Source organism: Malaclemys terrapin, chromosome 21 (genome assembly GCF_027887155.1).
Source record: "Malaclemys terrapin pileata isolate rMalTer1 chromosome 21, rMalTer1.hap1, whole genome shotgun sequence".
In the NCBI taxonomy this organism is placed as follows: domain Eukaryota; kingdom Metazoa; phylum Chordata; order Testudines; family Emydidae; genus Malaclemys; species Malaclemys terrapin.
This window is the reverse complement of record NC_071525.1, coordinates 262,838-281,793: the sequence shown is the minus strand read 5'-3', so window position 1 is coordinate 281,793 and position 18,956 is coordinate 262,838. Positions and strand designations below refer to the sequence as shown.

Genomic DNA, 18,956 nt, shown 5'->3' with positions numbered 1-18,956 from the left:
GATATAAGGGATTCTTTTTTAGCTTTGCACAGGACCAAAGAACAACTTTTCAGTTTACAGTTCAGTCTTGCAGAAGCTTATGATATGCAAAATACTAGCAGTAATTTTTTAAAATGGTGGTATGCAGTCCAAGAGACAATAATTAGTTACTGACTTCAAGGATCCTGCTAGGATGCATCCTGTAATACAGGGGTGGCCAACCTGAGCCTGAAAAGGAGCCAGAATTTACCAATGAACATTGCCAAAGAGCCACAGTAATATGTCAGCATCCCCCCATCCGCAACCCCCCTCCAGCCCCCAGTGCCTCCCGCCCACCGGCAGCCCCACCAATCAGCGTCTCCTCACCCCTCCTGCCTGCCACAATCAGCTGTAATGCGCAGGAGGCTCTAGTGGGGAGGGGGGCGGAGCGAGGACATGGGAGGCTCAGGAGAAGGGGCAGGGGCCTTGGGAGAAGGGGTGGAGCGGTGGCAGGACCTGAGGCAGAACAGGGGGTTGAGCAGTGAGCACCCCACAGCACACTGGAAAGTTAGCATCTGTAGCTCCAGCCTCAGAGGCAGCACCTATACAAGGAGCTGCATATTAACTTCCTAAGAACCGCATGCGCTCCGGAGTCACAGGTTGGCCACCCCTACTATAATACATTCCACTTGCAAAGAACTCAGCCATTGCAGATAAGTTATGTCATTTTTAGTCAGTTATGGCACTGACAGTCAAAGCTGTCTCTTTACAGTTTAAAGAGAGACTGGTGATTGACTTAATTAGTCAATTTTTTTTAAATTTTAAGATGATTATTATGGGCCAGATGCCACTATCTTTATGCACACTGAATAATATCTTACTTCACGAGCAGTCTGATACCAATGGGACTACTTACAGAATAAGGTCCTACTCATTGTGAGAAAGGATATAAAAATTGGCTCTAAATATCTGTATTAATAAACCACCATAGTGGGAATTTCTCCACATCCCTTTTGGAGTTCTTAAGGTTCACATTTCTTCCACTCTACACCTATCCTTGAAGCCTTCCATGGCAGCAATGTTATTTCTGTCAAAAGACTGGGCACAGGACTTAAAGTGGGGAACTCTGTAAAGATTTAAAACAGGTTACCTAATTCCCCTGTACCACTCTAGATACTATAGTGATAAGCACACCTATAAATACTTAATTAGACAGTTTCTTCATCTGTAAAAGGGGGATAATAATACTTACTCATCTTTGTAAAGTATTTAGAGATATAGGCCTTGATTGTCAGATGTGCTAAGCGTTCACATCTCCAAATGAAATCAACAGGAGCTGCAAGTACTCAGAATCTCTGAAAATCAGGTCCCTACTGTAGAAAAGTGCAATATAAGTACTAGTATTATTATTTATATTTTGGAGCTCATCAACACTGCTTTCTTAAGAGTGAAATTTGCCCCTCTGCAGAGGACCAGCACAAGGTCTAAGTACTATGTTAAAGAATTTCCTTAGTTTTTCCCTCCAGTAGGAGACCCCAGACATGCCCAGTTATCTACATGGGGGTCGGGGGCAGACTTATATAGACTTATATATACGCTCACGTTTCTTAGTCCTTGTAAGGGGGATCCATGGCCTTTGCAGGCCTTCTTAAGTCTCTTCTGATGGGGACTCAAAAGGAAAATTAAGCATTTCAGCTCACCCAAGAATAACTTCTTCCTGGGGCCAACAGTACCTTCTTAGTTCTGGGCTAAGATTGCAAGGAGTCCTTCCGGCTGGGTTGCTGAATCTGGCCAACTGGATGGAGACCTCCTAGATAGTAGTTCCCCCTGTGGCTTCAGGAGTTGCTCCAGCAGTTTCCTGGTCAGGGCGATCTCTCTCCCCTGATGACTACAGTTTCCTCCTTTTTAAAGGCCTGCTCCCTACAATACATAATTGACAGGGCCAGAGGGGCAGGGCTAGTCCTGCACATAGGGCGTCTCTGGCACTTTTGTCATCAGTGTGGGATCTATACACCCCATCACATTGTGTTTTGAGAATTTAAGGGGTTAGTAATAGTCTATAGGCTTTGCGTTGAACTTCTCTACATTCATGCCCAATTCTGATAAATCTAGAAATTCACTTGAACTTTTAATTAAAATTTGAAAAGTGACATGTCTGTCCACCACACCTGCAATGAGTGCTCTCATTGTCTGGGTAGGCTTCTGGCAGGATCATTAACATTTTATTACAAAGAACAAAAAAAAAAAAAGACATGTTACCATGGCTGAGGAACTGAAAATCTATCTGCTCCAGTGGGAATATTCTATTGCAAACAAAAATGCTCAGACACTAGACATTTAACACTTATTTTCAGAAAAGGCTCTAATCTTTAGAAACAGAACATCCAAAGGACAGTACCACAATCACAGCTCGAGGAGGAGGTGCTTTCTAACAAATAACCACCAACAGCTGAATAAAAATGCAACTGCAGTCTCATTTTGGTCAAAACAAGAACCTCACAGCTTCTTCCTTACAGTCTTGCTCAAATAACTACATTCTAATGTGAAAAGAGATGCAATCAGGAACAGTTACTAAACCATACACCAGCAGGTCTCACTGTAGTCTCTGGAGCATTTGCTAATTGTCTATGGAAAGCTCACTGGTCACATGATGCCAGTTCTCCTCTTTGTTTCCATCTGCCAAACCCCATTAAAAGAAAACTAAAAATACAATACTTTACTAACATAAACAATTGCTGTAGCTGCAGCAGGGATGTTATGTGATCACAAATGGGAGGGGAAGTAGGTCCATGCAATCAGAAATGGGAGGAGAGATGTCCATGAAACAATCGCTCTATTAAGTTGTGAGCTACATGGTGAAAAAAAGTTTGGGAACCTTAGTTCTTTACATTAACCACCACGTATAAAAAGAAGCAGATGAATAGCACTTAACTGTACCATGAATAGGAAGCAGAGATGCATCTTTGGTAAAACATGAAGTTCCTTCACTTTACGAGCCAGTCACACTAAAGATGACTGTGTTATCATAAATCAATAAAAGCAAGACAACTAAAGGCCCTTTTTATGTTGACACTGTGCTCAGTACCTGAGTATCTCAAGCTCCGCCAGCCCCTTTACTGTCATCATCTTTTAGGTTGCTGAATAAAGCTGTCTTACCTTCTTCAAGGCTGATACTCAGCAACACTTTCAGATTGCTGGAGGTTGTTTTCTGACTGGGGTTACATTTTAAATCTTCACTGGGTCAGATTCTCATAATTATCATGCATGTAATTTTTCACAGGCTTGAATTAAGTTGGTGGTTTTATTTCAGCTGCTTATTAGTAGCAGCCCTTCAAGGTTCTAGTTGAAAGAAGAGTTTCCTCTGGAATATCAGACAGCAGTGTTTCACTGGTACTACTTACTCTGTTGTTTTGTACACATCAGAGTACAGCCCCGCCTTCTGGTATTTCTTCTTTGGGGGCCTAGGAGCCTTCTTCTCACGCTGGGTGAAAGTAGGCAAATGCTGCTCAGTGTTTTCAGATTCATGCGCCTTCCCAATGGCTTCTAGGTGACTAGGTGATTCAGCTGATGTCTCAGAAAAGCTGGAAGAAAATGTAAAGATGAACTTATTGCAACAGAATTGTTCTATATTGTACAAAGAAGCCCAACAAAGAAATCTCTGCAAATTGTTAAATGGCCAGATGTCTTTATCAGATTAAAACTTTTTTTTTGCCAATTTTTGCATTTCGGACAGGATATTTTACAAGTAACAATTAACTTCGTATAAAAACAAGAAATCAACTTTATTGGAGTGTAAAGCACAACGTATCTTAAATATCTGTTTTATATATGTATAATCATAAACAGGTATCTAGCAGTCTGTGCACGTATATACAAGTAGGCACACATGCTCACACCATGTTACTAAATTTCTCCAGCCTATAGAGAGAAATATTTAAAACTTTAGAACTAATTTCATTTCAGCGTAAGTTCGTTTTTGGTTCTGGAAACAGTAAGCTGTTCGTTGACAAACTGATGAAGTTATCCAGCACTCCTCCAGAATTTTAAGATGGTTATTTTCCTCATAATCATGAAGACCTAGGGTTTGATTCTCTCTCATTTACAGTAGTATAAATCAGAAGTGACTCCACTAAAGTCAATGGGACAAACCAGTGTTGGTGAGCGTAACCGAGGGTATGTCAACTCTGCAAATGAAGGTGTGACTGCAGCACAGGTAGGCATACCCATGCTAGCTTTAGTCTAGTTAGCGTGGGTAACAGTAGCAGCGAAGACCAAACAGCACAGAACCCAGGGTGGGCCAGGAACTTGAATACGTACCCAGAGTCCCCACCAAAGCCTGCACCGCCATATCCATACTAACGTTACCTGCGCCAATTAGATTAAAGCTAGAGTGGATACACTTACCCGTGTTGCAAACACCCCTTCATTTGTGGTGTAGACGTACCCTGAGAGGATAATCAGATCCTTGGTTTCTAAACAGGGCTTGACGTAGTCTCTATGAAACGCCCTGATAATGGAATAATATTCAATTGTTATAAAATGTGGGTATTAAACATAGGCTATGTCTACACTGCGTACCGCTGGCACGTAGGGTATTTGCTGCTACATGCTGCAGTGAAAAGCAGGTTGCGCCCATGCTGCAATGTCTACCTACACACATCAGTGAAAGGCTTAGCAAGGTGGAGGCAGCAGGGAAAGGCTAGGGCAGCAGGAAGCTGCCGGAGCCTTTTGCACACTGCCTCCTTGCTCCCAGAGCCTTTCCTTGCTGCTGAAGCCTTTCCCCATGGCAGAGAAAGACTCCAGCAGTGGTGAGGCAGCAGGACATGACATTGCTAAAAATAGCAGCATAGACAGGTGAGGCATTGCTTGGGTGTGTTACAGAGCTGTGTAGAGTACATACACAAAGGGTTCCTATTTATACCTGGGCTAAAGGGCATGCAGTGTATGTACTCTGCTTGCCACCATGAGGAGTGTGCAATGTAGACATACTCAGAATGGTCTTACCCATTTCAGAGTTCTCTGTTTTGATGGGCCTGGTCTGCAACCCCATACAATATAGACAACTTTAAGCTTTGTTTCTAAAGCTATTGTGAAAGTAAGAATGACAGCTTGCTGCTGCATAGGTTGAATTATTAGCTAATGAATGTTTGAAGTGGATGCTGACCCAGTATGGCCATTCTTATGATGTTATTTTAAACAATGCAAAGGGAGTGAGGGATAGCTCAGTGGTTTGAGCTTTGGCCCGCTAAACCCAGGGTTGTGAGTTCAATCCTTGAGGGGGCCACTTAGGGATCTGGGGCAAAATCAGTACTTGGTCCTGCTAGTGAAGGCAGGGGGCTGGACTTGATGACCGTTCAGGGTCCCTTCCAGTTCTGAGATAGGTATAGCTCCATAAATTATATTAAAGTCTTGTTACCTTAAGAATCAAATAAGGGGCAACTTATGATCTGTGGTGTTATATACAAATGTTAACAGTAAATACTGCCTGGCCAACACATCCTGGACCAGCGAGGGGAAAGTTCTACCCATATCTTACTGAAGGATACCGAGAAATACTGGCACTGAGATTTGTCTGTCTGTTCGTGGAGACTAACTGATGTAGAATTTAGCTTTCCCATATAAGGGAATGAATTAGGTGGAGCTGTTGAAGTACCATGGTTATGACAGGGTTCTATTTTGCACTTAAACTGAGAGTTCAACCTCTTTTTTTGTTTGGTATGAAAAAGACAGTATATCTGCCCCAATTTTTCAGTACATAACCTCTGAATAAAACTTATATTTGAAAATCCTCAGAAAATTCATCTGTTAGTTTCTGGGTTTAAAATTAGCCTAAAAAGTTCACATTACTAAATCTCACGATAATTTGGGCCTCTCTAGGTTAAAAACTAAAAACTTTCTACAATGAGAGTTTGGAGGTCTGGGGGTAAATGTAATTTGTAGTTATTTAAACACAAACAATTATTAGCATTGTCATAATTTAATCTTTATGTTCTGCAGTTAGCTGATGGAAATAATGGTTTATGTTATCTACTTCCATTCTCCAATGCAGTATGAGGAAACCTTTTTGAGCAGTTTAGGAAAGGAGTACGACTGCCTTTTGACATATGCCCCCGTTATGTTCCCTGCATCTGAAATTGGGTTATGCCCCCCTTCCAGCACCCTCTTCCCCAAACATAAGTGGGCATGATTTTCCAGAACTGTGCAGAATAGAGAGTAAGGAAAAGTTTGAGGCAAATGTGGTCTGTTTGTGGTGATAAGTTTGGGGAAGGAGGTACTGGAAAAAGTGGCATCCCTTTTGGGGAAGAGTTATACTTGTGGTCATCATCATAGCTTATCACTTCATTGTCTGTGGTGTACAGTGACCGTTCTAGTGGTAAGGTGTATGTCTGAACTTTTCTTTGCTTCTTGGTTTTATGTTGGGTATGTCATGTATAGATCGTCCTTAACTGACATAAAATATTAATTTATATTGGGTATATGCCACACTCAGAGGTACGGTCCAGTATGGCGTACCGGCAAGAGCTGGTACACAGCCGACCATACCGGCAGGGGGCAACTTCCCCAGGCCGGTGATTTAAAGGGCCCAGGGCTCCGGCGGTGATTTAAAGGGCCCGGGGCTTCCGGCCACCGCTACCACAGTGGAGCCCCTGGCCCTTTAAATAGCCACCAGAGCTCCACTGCCGGAGCCACAGGGTAACAGCAGCAGCTGGGAGCCCTGGGGCTCCGGCGGCGACTTAAAGGGCCTGGAGCTCCTGGCAGTGGCCGGAGCCCCGGGCCCTTTAAATCACTGGCAGAGCCCCACTGCCGTAGCCCCAGGATAGCAGTGGCACTTGGGAGCCCCGGGGCTCCCAGCTGCCGCTGCGGCTACCACTACCATGGGGCTCGGGCGGTGATTTAAAGGGTCTGGGGATTTAAAGGCCCCGCCTCTTCTGGTTGAGGCCCTGCCCCCCTGCTCAGGACTCTGGTAAGTCCTTTAAGTTACTTTCACCCCTGGCCACACTTGAAGAAAATTCAAATCAAAGATCTCCATGATGATGGAACTATTATTTTCACTTCTTCACTGGGTGGTGTAGGGACAATCTTTGTTATAACCTTTCTGTCACCCAAACTGTCAACTATAATTATGATAGCCTAAAAATATTCTTTGCTAGTCAAAGAGTCAGACAATTTCCATTAACTGCTCCTTCTGAAGCAGAAGCCCAGAGAGAGAATAGGTTTCACCAAGATTTTCTGTATCCACTGTTTGCAAGTCTGAATGTTAGAATTACTTTAGATGCCCTCTCATTTTGGTGAGTTATATTCAATAGCTTAAAGATCCTATCTGAGATACCTTAAAGAGGGCTGATTTTCCGAAAGTGTTGGGCACCCCTCTTCTGAAAATCAAGTCCCTTTAAATTTTCTCAAATTGGGCACCCTAATATTGAGGCACCCCAAAACACCAGTTACTTCTGAATATCTTGGCCACTGCTTGCTTCACACAGGGGGTGAGGAGAGGTGCCTTTTGCTACACATTCGCAAAGATGCAGCCGTGTTCTGCCCAGCGCAGCTCTATTGTCACGAGGCACTCTCTGGGCCACTCGTGCTGCTGGCAATGCATGTGGTCTCTCTACCCCAAACCCCCCAGTTTCCAGAAGCCATATTATAGCTGCTCCCTGCACTCATTTTGAGGATGACTGCTCCCTACACTCTCTTCCCCGTTAGCACATGTAATAGAGAGCCCATAATTTGACACCATGTGAAACAGGTCAACTATTGTAATAATGAAGGTTGAGGAACTGGGGGGCTCAGGTTAGGTCTTCAGTTCAAATCTAGCCCAAAGTCTTTAGAATTTGGTTATGATTACAAAGGCTGTTTCAGTACCCTATATAAAATGAGTTAGTTTCAGTTCAGTTCCTAGCAAACAGGTATGAATTTAAACCCCATCATCCCAACTGCATCCTTTATGGTATTCTCAACAGAGAAGTAAAAAATCAAATACCATGGACATTGCATGGCAACTAACTCCCTTCTAACCTAACCAGGTCCAGGCTGAAGCACACTGATAGAGCAATGAATGGGAAATGTATCTATTTAGGTACTTATATGGCTTTCATTATCATCATATCTGAGAACCTCATAAGCATTAATTAATTTTATCCTCAGAGGCAAGTTTTATCCCTATTTGTAAATCTGAGGCACAGCACAGATTCAGTCATTTGCCCAAGGTTACACAAGAAGTCCATCGCTGAACCAAGAATTTAACCTAGGTCTCCTAAGTCCAAATCTACCAACCTTTCTCCCTACAGAGCTACTGCTGCCCCGAGTAGTATAGAGAAGAAAGGCACTTTGGTCTTCAGGGCTACTGATTTAGCATTTTTAATGAACACCAAATTCACTTTAACAAAAAACAAAATTAAAAAAGAAGTTATAATTTAAACTAGCATATGCTGATTCCCTCTGTCAGAGAAATGCACCTAGCAGTGTATGTGAGATGGGGGATGGAATAGTTAAAGTTTTGGAGAAACACATTTCCTACAGGTTTCAATTGCCTATTCTTTGAAGGTACAAAAATGTGAAGGAATTACCTTTTATTACTCTCCTGCTCATCTTCTGGTACAGACTTCTGTCTTTTCCTGGCCTGTTCCTCTGCAAGCCATCTCTTCCTCTTCCACCCTTTTCTGTGCTCTGCATTCAAGTTCACACTCTGTACTACAGCCTCAATTACATCTGTGATAGTATCAGGTCCAAGGTGTAAAGTGTTGCTTTCTTTCCTTCCCTCTAACTCCTGACTGACAAACCGAGCTGCCTGGAAAGCCTGCATTGAAACTACAGCCTGTAGTGGGTATTTCCGGGGCCTGCCTGGTTTGCGCTTCACAAAGTTATTCCCTGTCCGTGACTGCCTTTGCAGCTTTTTGGCTTTTAGAATTTTATTGACGTGGTCCAGATTTTTCTTGGTTGCCAAGATCTTGTTGTAACTACACATTTTTCTAGCCTGTCGCTGCATAGCTTCAACCATACTTCTCTTCAGATGATGCGGGGAGTAGCTGCTTGGTAATCTGTCTGAAAGAAGTGAGATGCCATCATTGCAAGAGTCACTTGGAACTGCTGGAACTAACAGACTGTCCTGTTTTCCCAGGCCTCTCTCCCTGTTGTGGTTTCGACCAGGGCTAGCTGAAGGTGGAACAGATACATTTGCAATGACTGCTTCTATGGTTTTGTCCAGTGCAGCCTGGCTGTCATGTTGTGCCATGCGCTGCAGTAAACTATCCACTGAATCATCTACAGCAATCCCCAGTTTTGTTCCTCGTGTGGGTATTCCAATCACTGGAAAACACAAATAAACATAAGCATACTAGAACAGATTTTAGTTATGATCATCACTAAATTCTATCAGGTTTAAAACAAATTCCAATGGCTATATGTCCCTCTTGATCTCAAAATACTAAGGAGATATTGCCAAATTTTAATTTCTTATAATAGACCTTCTAATAATTACATATTGTAAAGATACTTGTTTTTGTAACAGAGTCTTACTAGGTAGGAGGACTAGGGATGGAAGTAAGAGGGGTACCTGCATTCTGTTCTATGAATTTCTTTCACATTTTTCTTTTCTCTTTGATCTAAGCAGATCAGCATACCTTGTTTTCCCTCTTCTGTTTCTTTCAGGGCAGAATGATAAAGGCATTGTCAATTAAAGAAAAGCCTGAAAGAATGCATTAGTCTGCAGCAGTAAAGTGCTTAAGAGTATGCCACTTTTCTTATGTTCTGATCCTGCAAAAACTTATGCACATGAATTCAAGTGTGAAAGTGTTTTCAGGATTGGGGGCTTTGAATTGTAAGTTCTTCAGGGTAGGGATCATGACTTTGTAAAGTGCCATGAAAGGGGATGGTCCAAACCATTATCATAATTATAGTTGCCATCCCCCTCCCCCCCGCGCGTAGGTGGTGATCAGCATTTGGAATCGTGTCTCCAGAACTGCCTGCAGAATCCAATATATTAGAATTAAAAAAAAAAGAAAAATAACTTGGACACTGAGGATGCCCTGAAGAGTAAGTGGGGTAGGACTCATGATCACAAACATTGGAGAAAAAGGATTGCTATTGTTGGGTTCAGAAACGAATTTTCCCCAGTGAGATCAATTCCTATACAAATAGTAACAGTCTCAGAAATTCTGTGAACACATATTTTAAACGCTGATCAAATGTTAAGCACTATTTCAAATCATTAGCTATACTGCTAATGAAACTGACTGTGCATTAAGGAAATGACCTGGAATACCCAGAGAAAGCAGCAAGATCATTTACACAGGAAACAAACGTAACCCATTTTTAAAACAACGTGAAAGCTATTCTGTGTGCTTTGCGTCTTCATCTGCACACTGTTATTTGAAAGGGAGAGTTTCCAGATCAGCCATGCTGTTGACGCAGTATAAGAAGGGATTTGTCCCATATGAACTATTTCCCAAAGATGCCCTACTGGTTTTTACAGATAAGATTTATTAGAAGAAACTCTGCTCTCACTGGAATAAAAGGAATACTCTTAGTCTTCTCATAAATATATTTCAGTTACACATTTGCATTTACAAAATGTTACAGCAATTATTGCCAATTATTGAGATTACATCTACTTAAACGGCTGGATGGTAAAACAGTAGTGTGTGTTCTGGTGTAAGCGTAACTTTTAAAGGAAAGACACCATGAAGCTTTGCTGTCAGCAAAGTTTGTATTTTCTGGCAGGAGGGAGATTGTGCATTAGCTCAGTGGTTCTCAATGAGGGGTATCCGTACCCCTGGGGGTACACAGAGGTCTTCTAGAGGGTACATCAACTCATCTAGATATTTGCCTAGTTTTACAACAGACTATATAAAAAGCACTAGCAAAGTCAGTACTAAGATTTCATACAGACAATGAGTTGTTTATGCTGCTCTATATACTGTATCAGCAGTTCTCAAACTGCAGCTTGCGACTCCAAAGTGGGTCGTGAGTTTGTTTTCATGGGGTTGTCAGGGCCGGTGTTAGACTAGCTGGGACCCCAGGCAGAAAGCCAAAGCCCGAGCCCCCCCGGCCTGGGGCTGAAGCCCAAGGCCAAGCAACTTAACTTTGTGGATCCCCCTGTGGCGTGGGGCCCCAGGCAAATGCCCTGCTTGCCACCCCCAATGCTGGCCCTGAGAGTAGGAATAGACTCGATTGGAGAAAAACTTAATTGTTGCTGTTGCTTCACTGGCTCCCAGAATGACAAGTCCCACAAGTGAAAAACAGGCTCAAGCATCACACTGAAATATAAGTACGATATTTATATTCCAATTGATTTATTTTATAATTATATGGTAAAAATGAGAAAGTAAGCAATTTTTCAGTAGTAGTATGCTGTGACACTTTTGTATTTTTTGTCTGATTTTGTAAGCAAGTAGTTTTTAAGTGAGGTGAATCTTGGGGTATGCAAGACAGATCAGATTCCTGAAAGGGGTACAGTAGTCTGGAATGATTGAGAGCCACTGCGTTAGTTAACAGATAAGACACAGACAGTTTAAGATAAATGTTTGTGTTCACCAGTCCAAGTCAAAGACTCAGAAGACAAGAAAAATAATATTAATGAAAATGTACACATTACTGAATTCTCAAATTAACAAATCTACAAACACAAGTGACAATAATTTTCAGATATAGAAGGCAACTTAAATGAGAAAGAATCGGCCATTCAACTTCTAAAATCTTCTTATAACCAAATCACTTCTTAAAGGTGTTTGGAAAGAAATACAAGAACATGTGATAGGTCACAGCTATTAGGGTCAACTGTGAACACTTAGTAAACTCAGCAACCTCATTCTCACTGAAACAAGGGGAAGAGTCACACTGCCTGCTTTCAATTTTAGATGCAATATTAAAAACAAATAAATCATCCTTAGCCCTGTCACAACTTTTTAGATAAAAAATGCTAAGGAAATGGAATGCCTCGGGGATTCCTTATAGGCACACCATCTGTTTAGAAAACTGAGCTATGTAAACAGCTGCACTAACTGAAGATAATCAAACTACACAACACAATACATTTTCGGATGTGTCATTTGATGGCCTGTCCTTGAACTAGTGTTCATGTTTTGAAACTAATCCAAAAAGGATCAGACAAACTGTATGATCCCAATGACAGCTGCAGCACTGGTCATGCATGCCTAGAGCACTTGGTAACAAAGATGCTTTCTATGACAAAAACATTGAAATACACAATGTGCTCACAATGTACAAAGAATTTAAAGACACAAATGGTCACACCAGAAGCTTTAGCAGCTTCATCTCTATGGTGATGATAAATTTGCCATTCAGTTTTCTACTTGCACTCTTCTTTCACTAGAGATATCCTGAATTTCCAATGTCTTCCTGCACACAGACTTGTGCCAGTGGATTAAATTAACTGTTTTTAATTGTCTCTTTAAAATGAACATGTAAAAAGTCAGTCCGTCAAATGAGACATCTTTGCTCTGTACAGGAATATGCTAAAAAAAATAACCTTACATTTCTGTTTAAATTAAGGACCTGAGCAATCTTTGCACCTTGTGGACCTTTGGAAATCATAAAAATTAACAACAATTTCTGCAATGAGTGGTGGCTGTGCCACCAATCCAATTTACGTAATAGATAATGAATGTTGCCAATAGACTGCATATGGCCATGCTACCAGTTTACATAAGTGCACTTGAATCCAATTTACACAGCAAAAAACAGCCATACTACTAATCTAATTACATACTGACACAGTCTGTTTTTGGATTTTCAAGGTGCTCACCACCGTATTTTTTAACAATTATATTGTTAAATATTATATATAGTCATTGTGATAGGCACTATACAAGCATACAATAAATGATAGTACACTACCCAAAGAACTTATTATGAGGCTTGGCAGAATTCTATTTTTTTTTTTTTTTTTATAATTTCAATGGATAATATCAATGTTTATTTTTAAGCTTTTTTATTTTTATCTATTTAAATTTTCACAGTTGTGGAAAATTATAGAGGGTATCAGATAATAATTATTTAATGACAGTAGACACAGATTCAAAACCTTAAAGCTTTATAATCATTAATGACAAATTGTAAATGTTGACATATGACATGACAAAGTAAATATCCTTAACTAAAAAATCTCAAGTTCTCATGAAGCATTTTTCTTACTTTGCCTATCTGTACATTTTGATTAATATCAGTGGAAATATTTTTTGTTGTTGGTTTGTGTGTGTGTACACTCAAACTGACATTTACCAATAAAAATCTAATCCTCCCTAGCCTATTTATAATCTAAAACACAAGAAGTGACAAGTGGATGAGACAAACAAGCCAGAGTAACAGGGAGACAGGGTAACAAATATAATAGGATGTGCAGTTCTTAGTCATTCTGTAGCAATGATCACACCTTGCCATCTGCCAAGATGTTATCACGTTGCTGTTTTCTGTATGCATTCTGCAGGCAGTGAGCTTTGAAAAAGGGGCAGTAACTTTATAGATTTTGACTGGGCACTTTACCCACATAGGAGAGTGCATGAACGGTTGGTCAGAGAAGAGGGTGACTGAGGTTGGATCACTACTCGTGATTTATTAAACTTTCCAGTGCCCCTTACTTCAATAAGTAGAATTATTCTTCATTGCTGTCTTCCAGGAGAAATGTTACTGAATATTCTGTAGTCACCACATTAGAAGGAAAGTATACATAGAGATGCAAGAGAAGTGTCAAGTCTTTGTTTCATCCTTATGTCTGGTAAAGGAAAATGCACTTTTTCCTCTCTTCTTTCACTAATAATGGCCGATCTTGTTCTGCCCCCTTTTTCCCCCTTCATTTTTTATTTTTTTTTAAAGGAAATAGCCTTTTACAGAGAACAGGTATGGCCAATTCCAGACCCAAAGATGACAGTATCTCAGAGGAATGGCCCAATCAAAAGCAAGGGCTACAATAGAAACTGTTTTGCAACATTAATGGTAGAAGTCACCCCTGCTTTAAGAAAGGGCATAGGACACAACTGAAAGCTTCTATTGGGGTGGGGGAGCCCAGCATCCGTGTGCTGAGGCACTAGTGCTGTTAGGTCTCCTCTCGTACTGCTGCCTTCCCTATCTATTGTAGTGCAGCCCTCAGCATAGTATCTATCCTGACAACCTTGGTGAAGAGCAAATGTTACTTGCCTGTAGAAGACGTGCTCTCAGAAGTAGGTCTCTTTCTGGAAGGGCTGCAATTGGTGCTCTCCGGCTGTCTCTGGGAAGGCTTGTCCTGTGCTGGCAGGGTGCCTGAAAAGCAGAGGAGGGAAAACAAAAGCCCAAGAGAACTTAAATTAACTTAAAACTAGAAATGCCAATGAAACACATTCCAGATGTCAAATGTTTAAAGCAGGATAACAATTTTTACCAGAAATAACACTTGTTTGTATGGGGCATGCAAGTGGGGAAGGGCAGAGTTTCTCAGGTCCCATGGTTAGTGACAATCATAGACACTACCCTCCTAGAAAGAGGGGGCTGTTTTATATTTAAACTAACTTTTACTATATGTATTTCAGATTAAAGACTTTTAAGTTCATGGTTGTACATCAGCAACAGTATTCACACTCTCCCAACTCCTCACTTTGCAGGAAAGTAAACAAGATTAGAAGAATTCTTGCATCTCTGCGTACATACAAGGGTTTGTATTTTTAAAGTGTGAGTGGAGCTATCTGTATCTGCAAAGTGCAATGCGTTATATGCACAAGCACAAGAGGAGGCTGGGTAGAGGACCACATCGAAATTTGGCACTTAATCTCCAAAAATAATATGTAATAATAATCTAAACCATATTACAGTTCTAACATACATAAATGAACTGCCTGCAAGAGATTGTGAAATATTTAACAAATTTTATCCATGTCTTAGTTGAATATTTCCTTTCTTGGAGTAATGAGGGCCACAGACCGAGGACATTGGGTACTCTGTTCTATGCAGCCTTGGAGGCAGACCAACCCTGTCAATCAGAGGCAGGGCAGGTGTGGTTCCACCTCCGAGAAACTGTCAGTTGAGACATTTCCATAGCCTAGGAAAAATTAAGCACTCTATATCAGTAAGGAAAATGAGTCATTAAGACTAAACAGAACAAGGAATTCTGCAGAGCAAGGAATTCAATGAATAACAAATTTGAGTGCCAAATAATAAGTCAGTATCTTTTCCCACTTAACAGCCCATTTAGTGTGGACTGAATCTGTGGAACTCATTATTCTAAGAAAGGTAGTTTTCAGGTAAGACATGGATACATTTTCCTTTTCTTATACGTAATGAAGTCCCCAGATCCATGACACTGGGATTTTATAGCAGTGTTCACTCAGGAAGGGAACTATATACAGATATGCACAGAGGTGAAAGGGGATAACCTTTTCCAAATAGTTACAAGGATGCTACAGTGAAGAGCACCGTCTACTGGATGTCCAACTTGTAGAATTTTAAAGGTCGCATGAACAGATGACCAGGTGGCTGGTTTACAGATTTTCTTGTATGGGGCACATGGTCTTTCTGCCCATGAAGCTGCCTTGGCTCTGAGGCAGTGAACTTGGATATTGGAAAATGCAATTAGGCTTTTTGACTTGTACGCCTCTGAGACACAATATCTCAGCCACCTGGAAGGGAGGATTTTGAAGCTTCTTTCCCTCTAAACAGTGGATAATAAAGCATAAAAAAGTGTTTGCCATTCTGACCTGTGCTCTGTAGTGAATATATACTTTGAGATCTCCGCAGACATCCAAAGTGTGCCACCATTTCCCTTTGGAGTGTGACAGAACTTGACAGAAAGAGGGAAGAACAATTTCCTGTGCTCTAGGGAGCTTGGAGTTAATCTTGATTATGAAGACAGGGTTGGTTCTGAGTATCACTTTAGCCTTATAGAACATGCAGTAATGAAGTTCCAGGAAAAGAGCTCCTAACTCAAACACCCTGCAAACAGGCGTAATTCTCATGAAACAAAGCCATTTTAAATGGTTAAAAAATAATTAGACACCTTCACGAATGATTCAAATGGAGGCCCTATGACAACATTCAGAACTAGGTATGATCCCATAAAATAACTTTATGCACATCAGGAGGATGTAGATGAGATGATGCTCTCATAAGAAAAATGCTGGATAACTGGGTCTGATGAAAATTCACCAGTTGTCTACTGCACAGGGGATGCTAGACAAAGCAGCAACTTGATCTTTGTGTTTGAACTGCCAGGCCTAACCTGAGACCATTCTGAAGATATGTGAGAATCTGTGGTACAAATACAGGTGGGAGGGGGTGAGGAGGGATCAGACCCTTGACCTGGGACCAACGGTTAAAGCTCAACCAGGCCCTTAATACACTGAGTAGATTTACTTCTGGAAGCTAAAATTGTGGATATTATCTCTGAGTTACTTCTGACGTAAGAGGCTCTGTCCAAGAACCATACAGCTAGTCTCAGACTGTCTGGATTTTGATTGGCTCTTGTAATATCATCGCTCTTCTAGATGGAAGGCAGATGAGTGATCTTTGTACCCTGTGAAGAGGATCAAAGAACCAAGGCCTCCTTGGCCAGAATAGGGATAAGAGAATTACCAGTGCTGCTTCACTCCTGATCTTCTGTGGAATTCTGAGGAGGACAGAAAAAGGGAGGGAAGGCATGTAAGAGTCCCTTTTGGCCATCTTTGCAACAAGGCATTTGTTGCATTGGGTCTGTGATCCCACCAGTAAGAGAATAACTCTGAAACCATGCAATTCAGGTGGGAGGCAAACAGATCTATTGCTGAGAGAGTACAATTTTTATACCAGGAGACGAAACACCTCTAAGGTGTAGTTTTCATTATGGATGTTCTAGCTTTTGCTTCTTGAGCCAGCTGGCTGTAGCATTCAATTTTGCCTTGGATAAGAAAAGAGTGAATTGACTGCAGATTCTCCTTTGCCCAAGTCACCAGGAGGTGAGTTTCTCTTCAAAGGAGAGTAGACCTTGTTCCCTTAATCTGTTGATGTATGATACAGCTGAGCTGTTGTCTATCTTGATCAGCACTTGAGGTAAATCCCGAGATGGGAGCAGAGCCTTAAGACCATACTGAATTGCCCTGAGCTCTCCTCAGTTTATGGTATGCTTGTGCTATTGTTTGGATTAGATTCCTTGTACAATCTCTGTCTCTTTGTGAACGACCTGAGAATTCTCCTGGCATGATATACCTTAGTTGAGCAGTGGATATGAGACAGTTGAGGGAGGGATAAGATGAAGTTCTGTAGTGGCCTCATGTGAGCACTGATGCACTAAGAATATCCACATAGGAGATCACTAATCCTAGAAGAGACAGAAACATATGAATGGATACTCTCCCCTTGAGAAGTTGACCATTTTAATAAGATGTGTCTGCTTCTCATTTGTTCCCTGCAATTTTTAGAGGACAGTTACTGTTCCCACTCAGACTGTGAATATGCTGAGACTGCAAACCGACTCACAAAACCATGGCTCTGCAGCCCTTATTGCTTTGACAGTACAATCCATGACTGACTGACTGACTGGCTTAGAAAAGGAGGTCACCCGGAAAGAGGAAGACTGGAACCCATCCTTTTTGAGGGCTGATATTAACACTTTTGTAAACACTTGCAGTGCTGCTGCCAAACTAAATGGCAAGTACTTGTATTGGTAATGTGCTCTTTGAGCAAAGGTGAAGCAGCATCTGTGAGACTGACAAATTGAGTCTCACAGACGTTCAGACAAGCATCCTTCAGATCTACAGATATCATGCAGTCCCCTCTGTGGATGGCAGTTAGTCTGGATTTTAAGGTCTCCATCTTGAATTTATTTATTTTTTAATCTGTTGAGATACCTGACATTGTGAACTGCTGTGTAGCCTTCTGTTTTTTTTTTTTTAATGAGGAACAATATGGAATAAGGCCTTTTTTTCTTCTGAAGAGGTGGGGGCAGGTTCAATTGCTCCCATTTGCAGGAGATATAGGATGGCTGTCTGTATGCCCTGACTACTCCTAGGCTGTGCAAATATTTTAATTGGTTGACAGAGACCATACTTCCAATACTGTCCACGCATGTTAGCACTGCAGGGCACACAGGGTAGGTCTACACTGCAAAATCATCAACAGCAAATCTCAGAGCCTAGGTCAACTGACTTGGGCTTGCACAATGGGGCTAAAACCAGCACTGTAGACGTTCCCGCTTGGGCTGGGGTTCTGAAACCGGCAAGCGGGGTGGGCCTCAGAGCTTAAGCTCCAAACCAAGTTGGCATGTCTACACAGTTTGTAGTCCGGTAATGCAAGCCTCGGGAGCCCAAGTCAGTTGACCTGGCCTCTGAGACACGCTACCACAGGGGTTTTTCTTTTTCTTGCAGTGTAGATATACCCTTTGGGCAGGGGTGGGCAAACTTTTTGGCCCGAGGGCCACATCTGGGTATGGAAATTGTATGGTGGGTCATGAATGCTCACAAAATTGGGGTTGGGGTGCAGGAGGGGGTGAGGGCTCTGTCTGGGGGTGCAGGCTCTGGGCTGGGGCTGAGGTGTGTGGGGTGCAAGAGGGTGCTCCAGGCTGGGATCAAGTGGTTTGGGGGGCAGGAGGGGGATCAGGGCTGGGGCAGGGGATTGGGGCTCAAGCAGCTCCCAGAAGTAGCAGCAGCATGTCCCCCCTCCAGTTCCTACGTTTAAGATCAGCCAAGGGGCTCTGCGCACTGCCCCATCCCAAGCGCTGCCCCTACAGCTCCCATTGTCTGCAGCTCCCGGACAATTGCAGCTGCGGGGGCAGCGCTTGGGGTGGGGGCAGTGCATGGAGCCTCTTGGCTGACCCTAAATGTAGGAGCCAAAGGGGGGGTATACCGCTGTTTCCGGGTGCTGTGCAGAGCGGCCTCCGACCCCACACCCTCCTTCCCAGCAGGAGCTTGAGAGCTGGATTAAATCGGCTGGTGGGCCAGATGTTGCCCTCGGGCCTTAGTTTGCCCACCCCTGCCTTAGGGTGTTAGATAACAGTTCTCTTTTGTTTATATATTTATTCTTTTTTGCCAGATGCCCTTGATAGTGTT

General features: G+C 42.1%; 1 protein-coding gene across 4 annotated transcripts in view; it reads right to left on the bottom strand.

The window, feature by feature from the left end:
• ASH1L (ASH1 like histone lysine methyltransferase) overlaps positions 1-18,956 on the bottom strand; it is a 146,236-nt gene that overhangs the window by 53,934 nt on the left and 73,346 nt on the right. For all 4 annotated transcript variants that reach the window (XM_054011466.1, XM_054011463.1, XM_054011464.1 and 1 more), the window contains 3 exons: positions 14,107-14,208; positions 8,523-9,261; positions 3,360-3,539 (listed from right to left, as the gene is read on the bottom strand). In XM_054011466.1, the coding sequence (XP_053867441.1) occupies positions 3,360-3,539; positions 8,523-9,261; positions 14,107-14,208 (1,021 nt within the window). The remainder of the gene's footprint in view (positions 1-3,359; positions 3,540-8,522; positions 9,262-14,106; positions 14,209-18,956) is intronic.